The following is a 23,321-nucleotide window of genomic DNA, read 5'->3' as shown; positions in this document are numbered from 1 at the left end:
GAGGAAGAAGAGCTGGGGAGGTTGAGTTAGAGTCCCCACGTTCAGGTTCGGCACCCTCACTGATTCCATCTTATACATTTTTAATGATGAGCTGACCTCAGCTACTCTAATAACTGCATTCCATTCATAAATTAATCATCCCTACTTTCATTGTTTACCAGCCGGCGAATTAAAGGCACAGACGTAATCCTGTTAGCACGGTGTTTGTTGGACCTCCAATACTGCCGGCACTTTTCTGCACAAAACTGTCAGTCACTCTTAAATTCTACTTGTGGGATGACTTGAGCTTAGGGCCCACAGCTACGTATTGTAGATTAAGGCTCATACCTAACTTTCTCTCTTTAATGTCTGTAAGTCTCTGCAGTCTGTTGCCTCTAGGTAAAGATGTTCAGCTGTGGAGTGCACAGACGTTTTCTGTTTCGCAGGCTGCTACAGACAACATGAACAAAACATTAGACTAAAGAAGCCCCTTAAAAATAATGACCACAATGTTAAAAGACACAGATATTAAAAGTACCTGCCGAGCATGACTCGCTTGTCCAATTCACGTTTCTCTCGGGCTGATTCCACTGCTCACACAGCGGGCGTTCTGTCCTCCTCTTTGTCTACAACGTATCTAACTGTGGATTGATTATAAAAGCCTGCTGTGCTCTCAGAGCCACAGGACCGTGAAGATGAAAACCCTTAACATGCTACAGTCCTACATTGACCTGACAAACATCACTTACACAACGCCGTTGCTGTAGTTAGTGATCTTGTTATCTTTTCTTCTTCTCAGCGTGTCCTCAGGCAGACACTAATACCATAGGATATTTACGTTTCTCATCTTCTGATGGATTCAGAGGAGTGCAGAAAAGTGGCTAAGAGCAAAGAAATGACAGGAAGGATTCAAAGAAAAGATAGTGGGCCAGATGTTGGTCAGTATTGCTGGCATCCAGCGCTTCTGTCACATCGCCAACCCACCTGGGCCAACAGATGGGGATCTGATACGGCTAATTCATCTAACCTAACGGTCACTAGCTCGATTAGCCTGGTCCCCAGAGCTCTGCAGCAGACAGTGAGAGCCCACTGAGCAGGCATGACAGCTTAGCCATTGACTTGTTGGCCTCTTGGAAACTGCTCCTCCTAGCACAGAAACGTGTCGATGTGCACCGAGGAGACCCGCCAGATCCTATCTGGGTGAAGACATTTGCACAAACACCATGTAGGTTCAAGAGTTTTTATTAGCCACACTAATGGCAATCGAATGCAATGTCTGTCTGTCGACTGAGGTATCTCAATAACGAGTGGATGGACTTTATAATTTCCTACAGACGTTCACGGTCCCCAGAGGAGGATCCCCTGACTTTTACTCTCAGTACCACACATGAGAAGATTTTAGGCCTAACGTGTCACATCTGCTCCTCCAAAAACAGGCAGGAAATCCTCAGTAAATCTGGTTTTGTGGAGCTTATGTTTTTGTCTTCGCCGCATTAAATCGACAGATTGTATATTCAGTGGTTAGAAATGGCATCTGTTTACATTTGCACTTTGATAAGTAGCAGCACATTCACCTTGTGAAGAAGATATGATTGATTTTCAGGGCGTGAGAATAATAAGTCATATCGCCGTCAACTCCAGCTGAGTCATAAGTGTTTTCCATTTCTGAGGTAACACGTTTCTGCTCGAGTGGTTGAGCGGTTTCAACAGTATGTACAGTTTAATGGAGGTGCAGTGGATTTGTGTCCCGACCTGCCAAATGATGTTAAAAATGTGCGGCAGGATCGCCTTCTGTAGCACGAAGGCTCTGATTAGTGCACGCTGCTGTGTCGCCTTGAGAGTACTTAATAAACAGGAGGGAAAAGAGTGTGTGCTGCTGCGTAGTTTAGATTCTTCTACACACAAAGTGGAGTCAGGGAAAGTGTGGATACTTTGTCTGCTTTTTCATTATGCTGCAATTAACATAGCTTGTGAGCTGCAGTACGAGGAACTCACTGCTCCACCTTTATATTTATATTTACGGCACAGATAGGGAAACTAGGCATGATTTCCAATGTTATTTTATACTATTTTAATTCTGCTATTTTATATTATTTTAATTCTGCTATTTTATATTATTTTAATTCTGCTATTTTATATTATCTTAATTCTGCTATTTTATATTTTAATTCTGCTATTTTATATTATTTTAATCCTGCTATTTTATATTTTAATTCTGCTATTTTATATTATTTTAATTCTGCTATTTTATATTATTTTAATCCTGCTATTTTATATTTTAATTCTGCTATTTTATATTATTTTAATCCTGCTATTTTATATTATTTTAATTCTGCTATTTTATATTATTTTAATTCTGCTATTTTAATTCTGCTATTTTATTTTTAATGGTACTTCACATTTACATCAACACTGTGATTATTGTACTTTAAATGCTCTGTCTAATCTGCAATTATTGTATGAAAGGTGCTATACAAATAAAACTTATTATTATTATTATTATTATATTTATATAATATATATATATTATATAATAAACATATCTTCATCTACCATAATAATAATAATAATAATAATAATAATAATAATAATAATAATAATGAGAAATAATAAAATAAAAAAAGTAGATTTGTTTGTTTATTTTTTACTCCTGATGCTTTTTGAATTCTTATTATTTTTTTCTTGGTAGATCTCCACCTCTCCCCCCCCCCCCCCCCCCCCCTCCGGGGAAAAATAATGGCTTGCTCTGGTTCAAAGGAATGTTATGTTGTGTTTCCCACGTCAGCTTAAAGCAGGTCGTCTGAGGAAGGAAATAGAAAAACTCGGTAGATGTCACGATAAGTCACGATCTTTGTGAACAGACGGGCGAAAACATTATCAACAGTCAATTCAAGGAAACGGCGTCGCACAATCTTTTAGATTTCTGCTGTGATGTTGTGAAAAGATTATAAATATAGAAAACATAACATTGATGAAGCGCCGCAGAATGCAAAGGTCCATGCTGTGTTATACTAGCCAGACAAACATGTCTGATATCCTAAAGAAGTTCACTTATAATGAAAGTGAACAGATGAAACACCTGCAGCACATATTCACTCACTAATGTTCAGTATCTGTTGTACAATTTGGATGAATGAGTTACTGTCCTCTATGGTGAACCAGTGGTTTTGTACTTTAAGCTTAATTCCTTTGATAGGAAAATCAAAGTCATGTGTCTTAAAAGAGGAATTAATTAAAAGTTTAGACGCCTCCGTTTATTTGATTGTTCTTGAAAGTGTTTCCCCATCTCAAAGAGGCTCATCAACCCTATTTACATATTTTAAGATTTGGGCAGGCAGCATGGAGTGTCAGATTGTGTTTTTGAGTTTAAATTTAAACCACAAAGAGTTTCGCTTGTCGGAACATTTTAATTGGACGTTTTTGGGCAAAGTAATGGCTGCAAAGGTCATACGATCCTGTGCGTAAAGGATTACACTGCTCATTAGAGGATATTATAGGAAGGTTATTGAAAATTAGGTATTCTTGAGATGCTTGTTGATCTCTAATTGATTCATTCTTTATCTATTGTACGATGTGTGTTAAATGATCTTGTCTAGGGATTTAAAAGTACCAATACCAAACCAATAATCATTTGTAGTTACAGTTTTTAAGTGGAGTTTGTGTAATCTGGGACATTTTATGTCAAAATGATGCTTTCTGTGCTTCCTTTACTCATTTGGATTAGTTGAAATACAAATAGTTATCAGATTTCCTACATTCTGTGGCAATAAGTTGTAAAAGCATCCACACCCTGTAGTTGAATCTGCACTGCAGATACTTTTACAACCTCTAATTGAAATGTGGTTTTAATGTGGTGCTATGTATTCCCTTCTGTAACTCAGTTGTTCATTAAATATATCTTAAGTTATTCAATTACTTCAAGGTTTTCTTTTCATTTGATAATCAAAGAGAACATTTCATCAACCCAATGTATTCTCTAATGTTTGCTAATCTGCTCCTGTGTCTTTGTGCCTCCCTTGATAAGCACGTAAGCATGGTAATAAAGAGAAAAGCCATGTGAAGCGGTCATGTTAGTGAGATCGAGTGCAGCTGTAGCAGACTGTAAGGGCTTTCTGTAACGCAGGAAACTTTCATAGGGTTTTAAATCTTTTTTAACTTCCACCGACTCAGTTATATTTCATGACAATATGACATATACTTGTGTCTCTGTTTTTTTTTTAGGTCGTTCATTCAAGCCAAGCTGCTGCAAAGCCCAGAAAACTCTGGAGTTCATCCCAATAAACTTGCACACCCAGAGGATGAGGGTGACGTGCCCCAGAAAAACAGGTAATACACCACCGCTACAGATAGATCTATTATTACATCTAATACTTACACCTGGCGGAGCTAAGTCCTATATTCACTCTCTTTTAGCCCTGTTTTTTTGGTGTCTACCAAATTCTGAGAAAGATATGCGGCTCCTAAGCTGCTAAATGCTCCACTGTGCTCACCACATAGTTGCAGGTATCGTACTGAAGCAGCGCTATGATAGTGAACCAAATCAGTAAAATTGCTAAACAGAGTTGGAAAGGGAAGATGATCAACCTGTCCAGTGTTATATTAATTAAGTCGGGAGTCAAACGTGAAGAAGCTGCTGTACATTTCTGCTGTGGCTGTCACCGACTGCCGTGTTTCTACGCCTGACTCCTCCATCTGTCGGAGACACCCAGAGGGCCTCACACAGGGCGGTTCTAGGTCACCGGCTCAGGTTGAAAGGTGAGAATTAACTTGGCCTGAGAAAGATAGACAAAACACTAATTAAGCCCTTTGCGTTTATCCCGAGAGTAACACTGGGCCGCCTCCTCCAGCGCTGCTCTCTAGCTGGCAGAGCCTTGTTATTGCCCTGGAACTGTCTCCTTGTATTAAGGCAACCAACTGCTACCTCACTCCCTGTGAGTGGGCTCCATTTCAACTATACACTCGCTGATTGATGGGAAGATGAAGGCAGACAAAACCTTGACATAAGCTGTGTTTCTTTCAGTGTAGACTTCAGGGTTGACAGATAAAATAAGTAAAATCAAGTCATCATACGAGCCAAACGTCTTCCGCAGTCGAGACCGAAAAAGAGGGAAATCAAGATAAAGTGAACCTTAGAGGAGTTGATTGATAGATACTCTGATAATTACCCTCCGTGGGGCCATTTTACACCTTCACTCAATTCCAGGGCTGTGGTGCTTAAAGCTGATGTGTGTGTGTGTGTGTGTGTGTGTGTGTGTGTGTGTGTGTGTGTGTGTATACTCCACTATGTATACATACATTAGGACCTGGACCACAAAACGTGCACGCAGCTTTCGAAGCAGCTTATGTGAACGGTTAGACAGAGCTGAAAGCCTCTAACAAGAAGAACAAAATGGCCTTTCAGTCTGACTATCAGGCTACCTTGTAGTTTTCACACGCTGTAATAACCTCGGTTGATCGTGAATTGGTATCAAATTGCAAATTCTTTCGATAAAAAAAAAAAAAAAAACATGCAATAAATTATTGCAATCAGTCAGGCACAGGATGTAATGGAACCCGCTTCGTAATTGTCTCAGTGTCCAACTCCAGACAATTGCTTTGTTGTTCCTTTTGATTTTCTGAAGGGACGCATTTCCTTGAGTTCGGCTATGCAATACACTCAACGACGCTGAACCATTTATTTTCATTGTGCCTATTGATCATCCAGAAAGCACAGGAAAACACACTTAGAGCTCAAAACTGTATTCACGTGTTGTGAGAGCGGCTCTCTTATATGCAAAAAATTATATTTCCAGCCTTAAAAAGCTGAACTGAAAGCATTGTTCAGCACTCATTTGGGCCAAAAAGGATCTTTTGTCACCTGTTAAACAGGATCGAGGAATGGGTTAAGTATGAAACATAAACCTTCATCCTGACTGCAACATCCTCTGTGAGAGAGAAACTGTCCTCTCAGTTCTTAAACAGCTTCTTCTCGTGTTGATATGTTGAGAAAAAGGCAGGTGTGAGAGCGAAACCGGACCAATCGAGCACAAATTGGTCATAGTGCTTGATCTACTGAAACCAACCATTGTATTTCAGTGTACTGCTGCGGCCGAAGAACCAATTAAGGGAACTTGGACATCTGAAAACTCTTGGGGCCAAAAGTGTGGCGGACAGGGAGCCTCAGGGCCAGGCACAGGGATAATTAATGGAAGGAGCAGCGAAGCCCCCAGATCAAACCTCTGTCGGTCTATTGTGGGACGGGAGGCTGTGGGCCACACTGTCGTTCACATCTCTCTGGCAACACTCGGAGCTGTGTTGTGTCATTAATTTCTATTTCCGATGATTTTTCGAGCGGTGTTTTCCTGCGGTCGGAGCTGTGCACTGTTGCTTTCCCGGAGGTGTTCATTAACTGACCTGGCACTAAAAACACACTCAAATATTCACCCACGATAAACCCCAGTCCACCCCCCCCTTCTCCCCACTCCCTTTGTTTTCTGATTTAATTGTCAGCTTCATCTATTACTCATTCAAAACAAGGCCTGTTGTAAGCACCTCTGTGTCGGCCTAGCCGTCTGTGAAGCGTTTATTTACTGTGTGCAAATTGAAATGAAGCGCTGTGACATTGGTCGTCCTTCTGGTACAGCGCGGGACCGACGCTACATTAAGACCCAAAGATCGCCACAGAGAAATAATTAGTAACAGATCCCTATAGACGCAATAATATTCAACATAAAATATGAACGGCTAAAAGAAAACTGTGCAGAATGATGTCATGCCTCTTGTGTGTGTGTGTGTGTGTGTGTGTGTGTGTATGCATATGATTTATCTGTGGGTTTAAATAGTAATGTGTGGAGGTGACAGATGAAATTCATGCATGCAACTTTAACATTTTAATGCAACATAAAGCCCTGATGCAGCTGCATATTCATGAATACTGAGACAATCCTCATGTGGTATCACTTACTGTTAACACGTCCTGACGCGTCCCTGCTGACTCTGTTTTATAGATCTTTAACTGAGTCACTTTTTCCTTTATCTGGTGGGAGGAAAAATACTTAATACATGTGATCTAGTAGTGAAAAATACAAACACTCCTTCACAGCCTCAGACATTTCACTGCTGAACTCCAATAGAAAGATCTGTGTGTGTGTGTGTGTGTGTGTGTGTGTGTGTGTGTGTGTGTGTGTGTGTGTGTGTGTGTGTGTGTGTGTTTAATCTTGTATTATTTCCGTTTTCACTGCTGTACAACCAATTGCCCCTCTGTGGACATTTAAAGTTCTTCTTCACTTATTAGAAGTATTGCTGTAGAGGATATTTTTGCAAAATTCGGACTCAAAGTTAAGTTGAAATATATCTTTAATGGAAGAACACACTTTATTCTTTACACTTATTTTTGGAATCTAATTTTTCTCTCGTCGAGATCCTTTCAGTGCCAATGTTTCTAGGTTGCTGTATTTTACTTCTCACTATTGTAAATCCCATCAATTGTATTTTCTCTCTTCACAGATGCGTTTTATGACATCGTCACCGTCGGAGCCCCCGCAGCCCATTTCCAGGGGTTCAAGTGTGGCGGTCTGCAGCGTCTCCTTAGCAGATATGAAGCAGAGAAAAAGAGGTAGGAAACAAATCACCTTAACCTGTACATCATGGAGTTTAGAGGGAGCATGGGTAATGTAATACAATTTAACTTGGGCATGATTGATAGTGGCAGACAAATTTGTCCCTGGCCTATGGATTTGATTTTCCAAGCCCATACAGTTACTCACTGCCAAGCCATGTTGTATTTAGACTGGAACTGCCTCTGACAGTTTGACTGGAGGCAACAGACATGATGGAAAAGGTTTGTTGAGTCAGAAGTTCTTCTGTACTGGTTCTTTTCACTTGGCAAAGCATTTCTTTTTACGATGTTGAAAAAGAGCCACACATTGGGAGCTCGCTCTTCAACAGCACCTCAGAAACCATCTGGGTTTTTATGTAACGCATGACGAATGCTCTCGTCTGAGGTAATGACCGGTGCTAGCGTTGTTACTACAAAAAGTATGAGTGATCATTATTACTGCTCAAACCACCACCAGGGTCCTGAATCTGAAAGAGTGTGAGTAAAGTCTGAGTGGTTTACTTTGCTCAGGCTATAGATATGTTGTGACTTGGCCTCGCTGACACACAGGGAAGTCTCTCTGATTGAGTTAGATTTGCGTCCGTGGCTGTATAAGTCTTGTATGTTTCCTTTTACTGACTGAAACATTTAATAAATGTAATAAAGGTTTAACAAATTGAATGAGACCATGCTACTGTGATTGTGTTATACATGCACAGACACAAAGATGAATGTGTACGCACATACAGTGAGTGGAAGTGCACTCCGGGGGAACATATCCATAAGACTTCCTCAAACCTGAGATCAGCAGTATCCTCCATGTTTTGCTGTCTTTGCCCTTTAGATGCAGGCGGAGGTATATGTCACCGGAGTTCAGTATGTGGTCACTTGAGTGATGCCAGAAGAAATGAAGGGTGATTTTTCCCAAAGCTCCCCATAGAGCGCAAAGTCATTACAGACCATGCCAGATCCAATTAGTTACAGAGTTTGCAGCTCAAGAAAGAGGGGAAGAGAGGCAAGATGGAGAGGGCTGAGGTGTGGGTATGAAATGGATAAGTTGTTGGGGGGGGTGCTGATAATAAAAAATAAAGAAAGAAAAGACTTCTTTACGCTAAAGTGCACAAGTGGATTTGCTGAAGATGGTCAGTTTTATCTGCTAGCATGAACTATGATAAGGTTAGCATATTTTCCAGAATCCACTGAAGTGAAATCATTTTCTTTGAACAAGAGATTAGACTTCAGAAAGAATTCTCCAGGGAGACCGAGCTTTTTGTTTCATATTTGACTTAGCTAATGACTCACTGTAGCTTAAATTTTTCCAATTTTCCGCCTGGCTAACTGACTGCGGCCCGCGCTGAGCCTTATCCATGTTTGACCCGGAATGCAGTCATTTGTCAGTCATCGTCAGAATAAACTGAGTTTTTGCAATGTTTGCAGTGGCCATTGTGATGAAGCTGCGTGTTTACTTTAAATGAGGAACAGTCAAGTGACTAAATATTTATCCTAGAAGGACCTGATGTGGGTCTGTAGTCGTCTGGTGCTGTAGTCGTCTGAGCAAGTCCAGGTGAGAGTCACTTCATTGCGCGAAAGCGGAGCGGAGCAAAGATATGTGTGTGTGTGTGTGTGTGTGTGTGTGTGAGTGTGCACTCATTACACTTCTCCCAGTGTGTCTCCTCGCCTATCTGAAGCAGCCTTTTGTAATCACATTTGATTAAAAAGGGAATCATCGGCAAGATGTGAGACTTGGACATTCAATGTGATAATAATTCATCAAATAAAAGATGGAAAAGGATTGAGGGGAGAGGGGGGGGGGAAGGAAAACCTGAGCACAGAGGTGTTACCAGGAAGGCCATAAAAGAGCTATTCATCTTTGTTCCATGGACAGTAGAAGAGAGGAAGGGGGGGGGGGGGGTTATTTCCAGATCCATTTAAAACCTGCATTGGCCAAACTTGGCAATGACCAGAGTATGCAATGTAGTTTGTCTCTCAGGATGGGCCGGGAAAGAGTTTAATCAATAACTACACTTAGTTCTCCTCTTGAAACCGTGCACATGTACACACAGGGCAAGAGCATTTATCTTTCATTAATGCATGCAGTCCCACTTAAATGGATGTTTTAAAAGTCACTGGAGTTTTATCCATTTTTAATTGAACCCCAGACGTAGCTGTGGATTTGCTGATGTGGTCTAATCTTTCATTAACAGCCTCTTTTGAATTATTCAGCAAATCTGCATAACGGTGCAACACACACCTTTTTGGTGACATGTTTTATGGAACCTGAACAGTGGCAGATTGTTTCCTGCCTGTTCTGATGTTGTCTGTGTGTTTTGTATTGCACATATGTAGAAGTAGGACACATACAGTAGTCTATGTTTTTGACTCGTGTGTTGTTTTTTCAGGGTAATGTCCGACGGGCCTCTGTTTGTGTGGCCAGCTGAAGCTGTGCAGTAGAGCTCCTCTGTACATGTGTCTTTGGAATCTGTCCACTGCAGCAGAGAGGAAGGAAGCGCTGTCATGTCTCCAGGCCTCCTGGTCAAGCAGAGCTGCAGAATGACACATTTCTGGGACACAGAGAGTTGTTGAAACTACATCAGTCTCTTGGGGCCAATGTTCAGATTTAATGTAACTAGCATCATGGTGTCCAACAAAATAACTTTCTCGCAGGATTACTGCGCGTGTGTGTTTTAGAGACAGGACGTTGGCAGTGTCTGGGCCTACACGCTGATGGACAGCAGCTTGTTAGTTCTTTGGCTCCTTCAGGTTCTGTGGGCGATGGTGCTGGCGCTAGCTTTGAGGCTTATCTGGTCTCGGATCAGGGTTTCTAGTTTGTGTCTGAACTGAGCAAAGCTTTGGCTGATAGTATGAGAACTGATGTGAAATCAGTGCCCGGTGGAGAATTCAACAACAGATGGAGTTGGAAGTCAAAATAAGCTGGTTTGAGATCAGATCTTTCAGACTATATCTATAGCAAACTATTTTTACTGCGGGTATGTGGCAGCGTCCCGGTGTAAGAACCCTGATTACAGCGTGCTGTCTAAATGACGAAGGAGGCTTTGGCAGTCACCTGGAGTGCTGTAGGGCTCTCTGCTGACGTAGCTGCATTTTACTCCTGCTGGCTGTCAGCAGCAGGCCACAAGCTCTTCATTAATTTCCTCTCCACTATTAATTAGCCATGCGCTGGAGATGCTGGCTTAATTAGGCCGCTGGGCCCAGCGGTTCGCTCCCTCTCATTACTGTTATAACCAATTCCCATTGATCATTTAGGAAAACCAAGGAGGAAGTTCATCCTGGTAGTTTTAGTAATCTGTTAGTAGACTGGAGTCTTCTCTTAGGCTCTAGTTCACCTGATGGAGCGATGCGACAGGAGATCCAGTGCTGTTTCTCATGTGTAAAACTTGAACGACAAGATAATTTCATGACTCCCAAGTGCTGGTGCAAAGCACAGTGAAGTGCACTGTGCATGCATTGTGCAGAGGGAGTGGCAGCACACCTTCAGTGTTTTCATAGCTGGAGGCGTGTGGCACACCCAGGGTGCACATGCAAATGATGTGGGATTAAGAAAAAGCCTATTATCATACATAATAAGTAAGTGTGTTCTTTCTGAAAGCATTGCTCTTCTCACAATGACGTCATGTAACAGAGTCAAGAGGAGCTTCACCTAAGAGGAAACTAATATTCTAATAACAGGAGGTGGAGAGTTACAGTTACAGTCACGCACAAATATGCCTCCAAGGCCAGAAGGGTTGATTTCTTGTTTCTGATCATGTGGAATATCCAGCAGCATCCTCCATTGTTTTTTTTCTGATAATTCACGAAACAAATTTGGAATGATAAAATGGTTTCATTACGTGCACCAATAATGTCACAGCTTGCATGTAGATACAGTAATAGTGGAGGCTGTCAATCTTTACTGCACGTGTCTGCAACTGTGTCGCACAAATGAAGGTTTTCAAATGAAAAACAAACCTGTCACCTTCAGATGGCTTCTTAGGGAGTAATATAGCTGAAAGCGAAAGCCTTCATGCATGCAAGCTGTTCTGGTTCAGAGATGCTGATCAAAAATCTAACATTAAAATTGACTCGCTGAAGTCTGGAATAAGTGCCCTAATTGGAGTATGACTACTGCAATTAGATGTGTCTGCAGGTCAATAAAACATGAGTAAAAGGGGTTTGTGTGTGACAAACATATCATAAAGTTGACTGCGAGCAGGCACACAGCTGTAGGTAGATGCTGGTCACTATTAGGATAATGATTGCTAATATATAATGTATGTTCTGTGTAATGCAGTTTTGCACAGTCTGCACAAATAAGCTTCTTTCATCTCTTACAGCTCTGATATGAGATAATCGAACTGCCATGACATTTGAAAGCTCTACTTGCAGTGTAATGCTGTACGTCTGCATACATGTAGGGATCTTCTAACAGGAGTTTCATTTGTCTTTATTTCACATCGTGACACAGTATTTAAAACACTCAGAAGACAACCCTCTAGACTGAAGTGTCATTTTATATTTAGACAGAAAAACAAGAGAAGCAGTTGTGCTCTATACTGCATGTATGGAAAGTTAATGAGTCTCTTAGGTCTGTACACACACACACACATAAATATTCATAACTAGCATGCAGACTTAAAAGTGTACGTAGTTGCTGGACAAATGGCTCACAGGACATGATGAATATCAATGAACGGTTATACACGCTATTGCAAACGGACATCTAAGCTTTTAGTTTATTTTCAAAGGATTTTCCGCCTTCTTTGTGATCATTACAGATAATATAATGCTACAAGGCAAAGAATACTGTCGATATCAAACGTTTAAAACGCTTAGATCAAATGGCTGAACTAAATGTTTAACTTAAATAAAAATGCATCTGGATTTCAACATGAAATGATTCTATCATCAAACAAAAAACGGTGAATACGTTCTTCTGGGAGCTCATTTAAACAATTTGTGACGAGGTGCTCGGCTCTTCTGCGGTCTGTTGCTCGTCGTTCACTGTAAAAACAAATACAAATCGTTAGAAATATTGAAGGTTTGAAATACCGGATCATATATCTCACACAGGATATGTGTATCAATATAGGTAACTTGCTTTGCGATGGATAATTGTTTGGAATAACATCTGATACCTTCACAAAATCATAAAACGCACTCTCTGCCCGATTGAACATATCCAAATATACATTTTATATATATATGTATATATCTTGGGCCATTTACAATCCTCAGCTGGGATCAATTCCTTCTTGGTAAGTAAGAAAACAGTCCCGGATAAAGAATCACAGAAGACATCCATAGTCAGATTCATACGCTTTATGAAGTGTCTAAACAAACACTGTTGTTCCAGGATAGATTACAAACCGGCCGAAAAGGGTACAGCCACGCTACACCGTGTAACAACGCCATGGCAGTGATATATGAGAGTCTAGCCCGCAATGTTCCCGAGATATTCTGGAAATAGTCGAGGTGGTATTTTGATGTTGTGTACGACATCATCGACCTCCAAGGGTGTCGCATGTTCAATAACCGCCTACATTTTTCAAAGGTCCACAAATGTAGTATTTCTTTCTGCAGGGATTATATTGTAAAACATTTTTTCCACCTGACGTTTTATTGGCCCCACGTTTGAAAAGAAAACTTGGCACACAGCACTCCCAAATTACATCGGAGATAGAAAACATACCCTAAGGCTTGAGATGACAATCAGATTCTGGTGGGAAGCATCCCCTATGGCCTTTCTTCAAGTTTGCATTCTCAGATTTCATGCTGTTTTACCTCTTCATGGTTTGCCGTCTTGGTATACCCATTCAGACTGACATCAATGCTGATGAGGCAATTAAAGTACCTTGCCTTAGCGAGCCTTAGAGAGGATCAATTCTGTCGTCTAGCATCAGGTGGCAGGTCCCAACATTCATTATTGTCTGCATAGGCTCCGTAATGGGATTGGATTTGTACTTATGCGTCAACAGGCCTGTTATTGAATCTCATTTCGCTGTAGCATTTGTCCTCTTCCAACGACTTTCTCCTTTGCCTCTTTCCTGGAGTATCTGTATTGTTGCAGTCCTTCAGGATTTGGTTCTCTTTAGTTCTGCATAATGTAATAAGACGAATGTAAGCTCACGGGGGATGAAATGGGTTTACAGACTTTACTTTGTTGCAGTAAATTATTCAATTATGGTATTCTCTGTGGCTGAAATCTTAGCATTTGAAGGTATGGTTCTAGAAGTGGGCATAACAGAAGTGTGCCAGTAGAGATGGTGGTGTTGCTCACTGCCCTGTCTCTCTCTCTCACTTAGTGATTCCTTTGATTAGCCTTAAGCTTGTGGGTGGTAGTCCTCCAGGGAGCTCATTAGCCGTAATGACAAGGCCGAGATGTTAAAGTTAGCCAGTCAAAGACGTAGTTAATGGCTAGTACCTACTACGCCTAGTTTCCTAACACCTCAGATTCTCACACTTATTGATGAATCAGGTAGTGCTGTTCCTCACAGGGCGACTTCTAAAGAAGCACTCTTTTCCTCGCTGGAAATATTAGGAGTGCTGCAGAGAATACTGTATTATGCCAGCCCTTTGTATGAGCCCCTCCCTTCCTCTCTCTCTCTTATGTCAATTATGCCTTAGGATCTGGCTCTGGGGTCTGGCCTACATAGAGGCTTGCAGAGCTGACTCTAAACTAGCTGGGAGGGTTGCAAATGACTGCCTCGCTCCACTCTACATCTGATGGCAGGAAGTCAGCGGAAACTCATTGAAAGTCACTGGAACTTTACCCGAGGAGAATGTTTGATTGGAGTGATTTGCCCTGAATCTAGAAACTGACAAAAGGTGTTTTTGTCTGAGATTAAATAGCTGCCTAGAAATGAAGAGGGGATTAATTATTCATAAAGGGAAAATGGGTTGACATTGGACTGCAGGTCCAATTTGACAGTTCAGGCTGAGTACCTGGAAAGCGTTGCTGCTGTACATTTCTGAGGCAGCAGAAGTAGACACATGATGGAATGAGCTCAATGTGCCATAACACAATGATTATAGTCAATATTATATTTTATAGTTTGCCATTACTTGACCTGGACACAAAGTGATGACCAACCACTGCATTATTTGGTCATGTGAGAAAAGAGTTGATGTTCTACTGATGGTACATAACAACAGGGAGCTGCCATTCGTCAAGCTGCAGAGCCATACTGTGTTTAATTTGATCTTTGCAGTCAGGAACTGATTCACACCTGTGATGCAAGGTAAATACAATTAGATGTAATTAGATGGCCGTTAGGAAAGGTTGCGTTTGTTATTCACAGGAGGGCGCTCGGGCTTAAGACTGGCGTAGGTGCGTTTAGAGCTGCAACTAGGCGTGGTGCGTTACATACTACACAGCCATCAAAGGCATCGAGACAAATCCTTTTCTAATGATAAATCATGTTTGATGTGTTTTTAAAATGGTATTTTACAATAACAGTCGCTGTTATAGATGCTATGCAAGGTCTAAAACGCATATGAAAAGTGAAAAACCGTGTGAACCCTGTTCTTGATCAGCTGTGTACGTTCGGATATCTTGTGTCAGGTAGATATTGCAGCCAGACGGAGCAGGTCAACCCGTGAACGCTGCAGTGTAGCTTGTTTGATATCAAATACTGTCTCTTCCTACTCTGCTAGTGTCAAGCATGGCATGGGATGAGATTCTGTCCAATATCGTGTGTCTACAATCTCATTACAAGCAAGTTCTTTTCAAATCAGCTTCGGGCCACTTTCATATGTATTTCCAATATCCAGTCCGTGACCGGGAAACTACAGCGACTAAATCGATGTGTTTTTTCCTCCACAGCTTCAGCACTGCCTACCAGTGTATCTACTACTCCCCAGAGCACACAGCCAAAGCTCAGGAGGTGCTCAGCACCGTGAGCCTCCTCCAGCCCCTCATCACAAGCTTAGCGGACCAGCTCCTACAGGCTGCCCAGGAGCACTCTTCCCCTGGACTGAGGGAAGCACTGAAGAACCTTTCTGACAAGGTGAGGCAGCCCCCCAAACCCTCCACACACCCGCTGTCAACTATCCCTTTTATTCTTCTCTTGGCCTCAAGCTGCTGCGACAAACTATGTTATTCTTGAACATATCACCAAACATTGTCAGGTAACACCTCGGCCTGAAAAGCCTATTAGATTCATCTTTAACTGTGGCAACACTTTCATTTGAACCCATCGCAAAAAAAACAACTTTATTATTTACTCAGGGATTCTGCTTCAAAGTCTATAACCAGAAGGATTTTCCTGGTAGCGTTTCCAGCAGAGGACTACTGGTGGATGTATAGGCCCTAATTGACTGCAATGTTTACCCTCTCAGAGGAGTTATCCTAAAAAAGACACTTAGTACCAGCCCTGGTGATATTACTCAAACATGAAAACATTTTTAACTACTCAAAATAACTTTCAAACTTCAAATGCAGCAGTTGCTTCACACACATGCACACACTAAACAGACAACCGCAGGAAATATCCATAACTCATCATAAAAACGCCAAACTAACAAAAGTGAATAGCAGCATGGAGGTTTATGGAGTTGAGGCGTTTTTATCAGTATAATTAATGAATTACATCTGCTGCTGTCAGATTGCAATCTGTTGTGGGAGAGATTGTTTTTGCCACAGTGGAATAGAGCCCAATCAGCCTGCCTAATTGGTACATTCGCTCTGTCACCACTTCCTCTCATCCTTGATTAGACACGCACACATTGGCGTAGTAAACCCCTGGCCTGGTCAGCACAAGCAGGGCTGCTCTCTGATTAATATCTCAAGCTGTGTGTGTGTGTGTGTGTGTGTGTGTGTGTGTGTGTGTGTGTGCGTGTGTGTGCGTGCGTGTGTGTGTGGTTGAGGGCTGTGAAACTGTGTGTTTAAAAGCTGATGTTGAAGTGACAGCACTCTCTTCAAGCCCCAAAGACTCCAATCATTTACAACATCACATGTTTTATATCAGTTTTTCCTCCTTCACTTATGGTCATCTATCACAAAAATCTAAATTTTTACATCTAACATCTAACTCTTTACAATATAAGCATATTTCCCACAAATATAGAACTATTCCTTAAACAATCTGTGCAACATACTAGAGCTGCAGTGATTAGTCAACTGATCGATTAGCTGGTCGGTGAAAAATGTATCTGCAACAATTGATAATCGATTTATCGTTTTAGTCTTTAGTCAAAAATACCAAATATTTCCTGCTCCCAGCTTCTTAAATATGTTGAAGCTCGTCTTCATTACTGCCCTTCTAGTTTAGTAAACCGACTTTAGGTTGAATACAATAAGCTTCACCATTTTCTGACATTTAATAGACAAAATGATGAATCGACAAAGTCATTGGCAGATTAATCGACAATGAAAAATAATCAACTCTCCAAAAATAAAACCTTCGCACTCGCACTCTTTTACAGACGTATAAATAAAGCTGGATGCATTTGAGAGTGTGTCACTGCAGCGTGTCTGAAGTTTCTTCAATATAGACGCCGCATCACACCTTCAGAGAATCTGGGCAAGATGAAACACCTCAAGAGAAAATAAGGGGGATGTAAGAATCTTCTTTTTATCAAGTACTCGCTGCGTCAGACTTTTTCATTCTTGGTTCAGACCACCTGACTCGAGGCATAATGTACTAGTGCACTGAATGACGTTGGACACGGCAGATGTGCGGCTGCTTCTCTGTACATGATGATGATGATGATGATAATAATAATTTCCCCATGATGATAATCATCAGAGTTGTGGTTTGATCGTCTATGCATGATTATGTTAAATTATATGGTGTATAGAGGTCATACACGCAATATTGAGTAAGTGTCCAGACTGCCAAGTGCTGTTGGAATCTGACCAGCTCTGCTCCTTCCGCCTCCCGTCACTTCTCAAGTGAATTTACATTGAGTGGGGAAAAAAAACTCTACTTTTAACTCAGACAAAATCTGCTCATCCTTCAGGGTAAAACCATTGGAAACCATTCGAGGTGAATAGATTTCTACACTTTTCCTCTTTTTCAGATCAAACGCAACTTATTTTTCGCAGTAGGAGTCCACAGAGGCTCTTTCTGACTTGCACTTCTGCTCAGTCAAGATCATATCAGCAGATATATTGAAGAAAGACTAGCAACAGAATTCCTCCCAAGGGGTGTTGAGTGTTTCAGATCTCTAAAACAGGTAGGTGTGGAGGAGCTACACTAAGGAGTAGTCTTTGCGCGGGGAGGAGCACAGTCGCTTTGGTTTAGCCTCGGTAAGAGAATGACTCTGCAATGCTTTCCTCCTTTGCCAAAAGGAGTGCACCTCTGATCTTCTGCTTTGAACACAGTATCTATATGGATCTTGCAGTACAGTGTATCATTAAAAATGTTTTCTGCACTTTGCTGCAGATCTTAATCTTAGAGGAAACGAGCCTTAGTACTGAATGTGATTGAATGATTGTTTTTTGGGTTGTTAATAAGTTATCATATGAGCAGTGTCATATTCAAATACGTGACATCTGTGACCCTGTGATTAATAAGTGCAAAAAAACATCCAGATTGTCTTAACTACAGTGTGTGGCTTTGTTGAATCATCTCAGAAAAGATAATGAATAATACATGCGTTCATAGATTGCAAATTAACATCGAGGTCAGATAAGCAGAGTTCAATTTGAATATGAATTTACATTTTGAATTCCCAGTTCCTGCTGGGTGTTTCGGTTACTCAGTGTGGCTCATTTTCTTTTAGACGTTTTTTGATGTTGATTTATGATGTTTACTTTTTTTGTGTATGATTGTGTGCATCACAGAATAATATTCCAGCAGTGGAGTGCTTGTTCTCAGGCAATTACACACGCAGTGTTATCCATAGATTTCCGCTCTCACATCATCGACTTCCAGTAATGGAACTCATTTGGATCCATGCAAGGCAATTAAAATAGATAAGTATGAAATACAGTGGTGTTTTAAGTGTAGTCATCATTTGCTTTCTCTGCTCAAACATTCATCGAATGGCTCTGTCTATGTGGGGAACAGTCTTAATATTTTTTTAAATCAAGAGCAGAGCATTTAAAGCAGACTGCAGCTGCATCATAAGAGACACAGTGTGAAAGACACTCTTAAAGTAAGTGAGCAGTTAAAGCTATGATGAGTCAGATTTGTGAAAAGTGGTCAAAGTAACAGAAGTAACAAGTCCATGTTGGGAAGTGTAGCCTCCACCGATGTCACATCTTGAACACTGAATCTTCAAACTGAACTGATGATGTTTAATCATCAGTTTTCTGCTTAGTTTGTTGGTTTGTAAGCAGGATTAAGTAAAAGCTACCGGCCCCGATGTTCCTGAAACTTGGTGAAAGGGTGTAACATGGGCTAAGGGAAGAACCCATTCAATTTTGGAGTGGATCCAACTCACGGGGCGGACACACACATTATTTTTCACTTATGGAAGCGGCGTTGGTTTGAGTGCCCTTTTAGTTACTGATATAATCAGATGTTAGTGGAGCTCCTCACTGGCGACTAAAAGCCCAAATATCCGCCGTGATTACTTCCTAATTACTGTAAAAGCTCACTGAACGACGGCAGACGGCACAGAAACGATCATGATGTGATAACTACTGCAAACAGTTTGCTACTGAGCTATTAAAACCTTGTAAACCAGCTCTCGTGTCAACCTAGTTTTGCTCTGGACTGATTGTAACAGTGTGAACCCGCAGCAAACTAACCCGAAGAAGGTCATAATCACGTGGAACGTCACAGCGTTACTGTATGAACGCCGATGTGCTCACTGACTAATGTTGGTATGAGAAAGTTCAGTGATCACGAGTTAACGAAACAGTATTTCCACCTCCTATGTGATGGACCCTCTCAGTTGAATCTCCCAGAACATCTTGATGCCTCCGAGTGGCTCGAGAGACGCAGGAAGAAAGATCATTGGTCAAATATGGTGACGTCAGAATTGTTAATAAAAGACACAGTGAAGAAATCACAGATAGAAAAATGCTAATTGTGCATTGTCGCACCTTCAGTGTCACGACATTTAATAATAGTGATTCCCTTCATGGAAGTCTCGACTTGAGTCGTCAACGTTATGCAAAATGACACAATCAGAGAAGTGAAAATCACTCCTGTTGCTAAACTGCTGACCGGTTAAAAGAGGTCACAAGTTGCTTCATTTTAAGGACAAACCAAAACAGTTGAGAATCACTTCCTTATGACACAAACACTCTGGTGATGGAGACAGGCTGGTCTTGATGGGGTTCTTTTCCTAAGTGATCTTCTTCTTTGCTGACTAAGCCGTCTCCTCAACCTCTCCCAGTCTCAACAAGCTCCCTGTCCTCTCCACATCAGGGTTGTTATATATATACACGATGACCTCGTCAGTTTCTTTCCATAGAGGCCTTGGCTCATGGTTTGTTAGACTGCATGTTGCCGTGGTAATAAAATTGCTTACTGCAGTGCTAACTCAATTACTCTTGAGAGCCCTTATCATTTTTTTACGCAGTGGTGGCAGCGAGCTCCTTCGTACCAGGATCATCATCAATTTACAGTTGCTGGTGAATTTGAGATCAAAGGAGGCGTGCTCCTCGGAGAAGCAGGCTGGATGAAGAGTAATTGAATTGTTTGTTGTTTGTTGCTGTTTTTGTTGCTCGCCGGCTGTGCTGCAGTAATGGAGAGCAGCAACTTTATGTTGAAGGAGAGTGTTCATTTCCTTGTTTCTCTTCAGCTCCTCTGTGAATAGTTCCAAACTCACCTGTATTTGTCTTCCACCTCCTCATCCTGCCAATGTGACGATATCTCTGTGTCCCTCTCACTTACTCTTTTTACTTTTTCAACACTTAGATTTGAATTTGTTGTGCTTCCCCCTCAGTAAAATTTCAGTGTCTTGTCTTTTTCTCTCGTTGCTACAGACAGAACAATTTGTTCACACACTTAAAGATGAATTGGTCAAGAGTGCACTGCTGGCACTGCATGCAGCGCGGCCTGGATACGTCTCCAAGAACCAGAAGCAAACCCCGGTGCAGGGAGGCCAACATCAAGGCCACATCCACCAGGGCAGTGTTCAGACTCAGAGCCCGGTCCAGGGACTTCCAGGCCACAGTCCGGCCACGTCGATCACTGACAGCACGGCGGTGTGTAACAATGTGGAAGGAACACAAACCCCGAGTAGAGGAGAAGGTGGGCCGCTGAAGCACCAGGACTCCATACCGCACCATAAAGAGTACGACGAGGAGGAATGGGTGAGCGTGACTACTTTTTATTAAGAAACCTTTCAAAGCTGGGACTTGTGGGAGTTTTATTTAATTTTAAGCACAATGTGATAAACTGTCATTTTTACTGCTGGCCTCACGGTAGAGCACACATAGGGAAATCTTTACTGTAATTACAGATGAACCATTTTTATGGCAAATACTTCAAATTACTTGCAAACTTTGACTGCATACCAAACATTACTCTGTTTTTTAATGAGTTTTATTCAAAGGAGTTTCAACATTTCATCGTGATAAACTCTCTGCAGAAGATTATGTTGTGGCATCCTTGTCACTGAATATTAAGTCACTCTGCTTCTTATCATTAAAGTGTGTACGACTGTTGGTTTGTTTGCGTGTGAGGACGGCATCTGCCTCACTGACAGCAGGAGTTTGACATGATTTCTGCACACCAATGCCTAATTATCGCTCAACATATTCTGTATCATGTTCAAACCATATTCTTTAAGCACGAAAGACTGAAATAGACTCCACCACTTGCAGTACACACACACACACACACATTTGGCTTGTCATATTTGTACACACAAAAGTGAAAGCATCTATTCTTCCATTAAAAAGTTTGAGTTCAGGAAAAGCAAAGGTTGAAATGCTTTGAAAGTAATCTCAGAATACCCAGACAGCTATTTCCTTTTGACCTTTTGGGCATTAAGCCATTTTGTTTGACATATGGGCGTTATGTTTGATGGTTTCAGCTGCTTCAGCAGGTTTTGTTAAGCATATTGTTTTCCACTCAACTTCCCTCTCTCCGAAACAGAGTGAGAGAGAGATCTAATCAGTGAGGCTCATCTGACGTCTGATTGCGTATTTGGCTCTTTCAGGACCGAGTGTGGGCAAATGTGGCCAAATGTCTCAACTGTGTAATCGCCATGGTGGATAAACTCCAGGAGGAAGACGGCAGCAAGCAGGAGCCAATCCCTGAGCAGCAGCTCGCTGATGTCATCACCTCACACAACCCCGGTAAATAACTCGCTCATCAATGAGTGAAACATCCATTAAATGTGAGTGCATGTGTGTAAAGGGGGGGTACATTGTACATTGGATACCTGGCTCTATTATTAGACTTGTCATGTGATGTGATGTTCACCACAGCATGAGTACTTTACTGTAATGGAGATTCATCCACTCCTCCTCACTTGTCCTACTGTTATCTATACTAGACTAGTAAATCTAGTTATTTTAAATGTTATTGTTGTTTACATTAATTTCAATATAACATTTTTAAAAAGGTTATATATTAATATTAATTTTGCAACTTAATGCATCTAATATACTTAATTTAAATGTATTCTTATTTCAAGATAAACGTTGCTCCCTTCATACTTACCTGCAGAGAGTAATCCATACATGTGTAACATATGTGGAATAAAATATCCTAACAGGTGTCACAACAAGGTATTTGTCCTTAATCGGTCCACAAGTTTGTATTAAATGGATTTAGTGTTAATTAAAGTTATTAAATGAAGCTCTTTGATATCTGCAGACAACCTGCTGTGTTAAAAAGGTCTCACACCGAGTGATTCAGACATCAAGTGTCATCTCATTTTTCTGTAAAAGTCAAAAACACAAAACTTGAAGAACTTGTAAATATAGTAAATAAATATAGTTTGTAATTCATTCCTGTTTATTGAAAATGTATCTTCCCATTTAAGAAAATGCAGATTTGCCTTTAACTTATCCATCATGGTCATTAGCAACATATGCTGTTAGTTAGCAGCTACTTTTAGCTTTTTGTCCAATGAAATGATATTAATAATCTAAATCCATGTACACTGTGATTGGACACTGAAGTCAATGCTTTTCAGTCTCTACAGCCTGAGTGAGACTCTGGTCCAACTTAGAGGCTCCCGGGTTTGCTTAAGCATGAGCGAAAGAGAAACTTAAATTGTTGCCAGAGAATTGGATGAAAGCAATATTTGATATGCAGAGCCATTCACTGTTGACCACAAGCTGCCCAGACTTCCCTTACGTCCAATGAAATCCTGCCTCAAGCTTGTGTCCAGACAAGTGCCCAGCCTGTTACGACTGCCAACTGGCACGCAGAGCGGCGGCATTAGTCTGTCCGGGCGACAAGGAGAGTCTCTGTGCGTGTGTCTTTGTAAGTCCTGGTGCATTTGTATCATGTTGCGCCTGTGTGTGTGTGCATCTGCCTGTGTGTATCTGTCCGAGTGAGCTGGCAGGTAAGAACAAGGCCATGCGCCTGGTGTTCAGTCTGAAAGAGAAGCTTCCCCCCCCCCCCCCCCCCCCTCCTCTCTGAGAATCTTTATTAAGACGCTGAACAGGCTTAGAGCAAGTGGTCATCTGCCTGTCTTAATACAAACATGGACAGAATAATGAGAGAGGCTTTATCTCCCAGAGACCGGTGAAGCCCAGGCTTTTGATGACAAGGCGTTGTGGGGGTTTTGATGTATGGACAGGTGGGCTGGCGAAGAGATGACAGCCGGAGTTCTGTTTCCTCCGTCTCTGTGCAGAGGCGGTATTTGCAGAATAAGATAAGACATGATTTTTCTGACAAGGCAAGGGCAA

The 23,321-nt window shown here is 41.4% G+C and overlaps 1 protein-coding gene across 2 annotated transcripts in view; it reads left to right on the top strand.

Moving 5' to 3' along the window:
* The window catches only part of inpp4b (inositol polyphosphate-4-phosphatase type II B), a 56,970-nt gene that overhangs the window by 15,973 nt on the left and 17,676 nt on the right, over positions 1 to 23,321 (top strand). For both annotated transcript variants that reach the window (XM_029432312.1, XM_029432234.1), the window contains exons 5-9: positions 4,201 to 4,305; positions 7,465 to 7,573; positions 15,375 to 15,558; positions 20,436 to 20,765; positions 21,617 to 21,755. In XM_029432312.1, the coding sequence (XP_029288172.1) occupies positions 4,201 to 4,305; positions 7,465 to 7,573; positions 15,375 to 15,558; positions 20,436 to 20,765; positions 21,617 to 21,755 (867 nt within the window). The remainder of the gene's footprint in view (positions 1 to 4,200; positions 4,306 to 7,464; positions 7,574 to 15,374; positions 15,559 to 20,435; positions 20,766 to 21,616; positions 21,756 to 23,321) is intronic.

The sequence above is a fragment of the Cottoperca gobio genome, chromosome 1 (assembly GCF_900634415.1).
Source record: "Cottoperca gobio chromosome 1, fCotGob3.1, whole genome shotgun sequence".
NCBI classification, from domain to species: domain Eukaryota; kingdom Metazoa; phylum Chordata; class Actinopteri; order Perciformes; family Bovichtidae; genus Cottoperca; species Cottoperca gobio.
The sequence above is the reverse complement of the archived record's forward strand: the minus strand, read 5'-3'. Positions and strand labels throughout refer to the sequence as shown.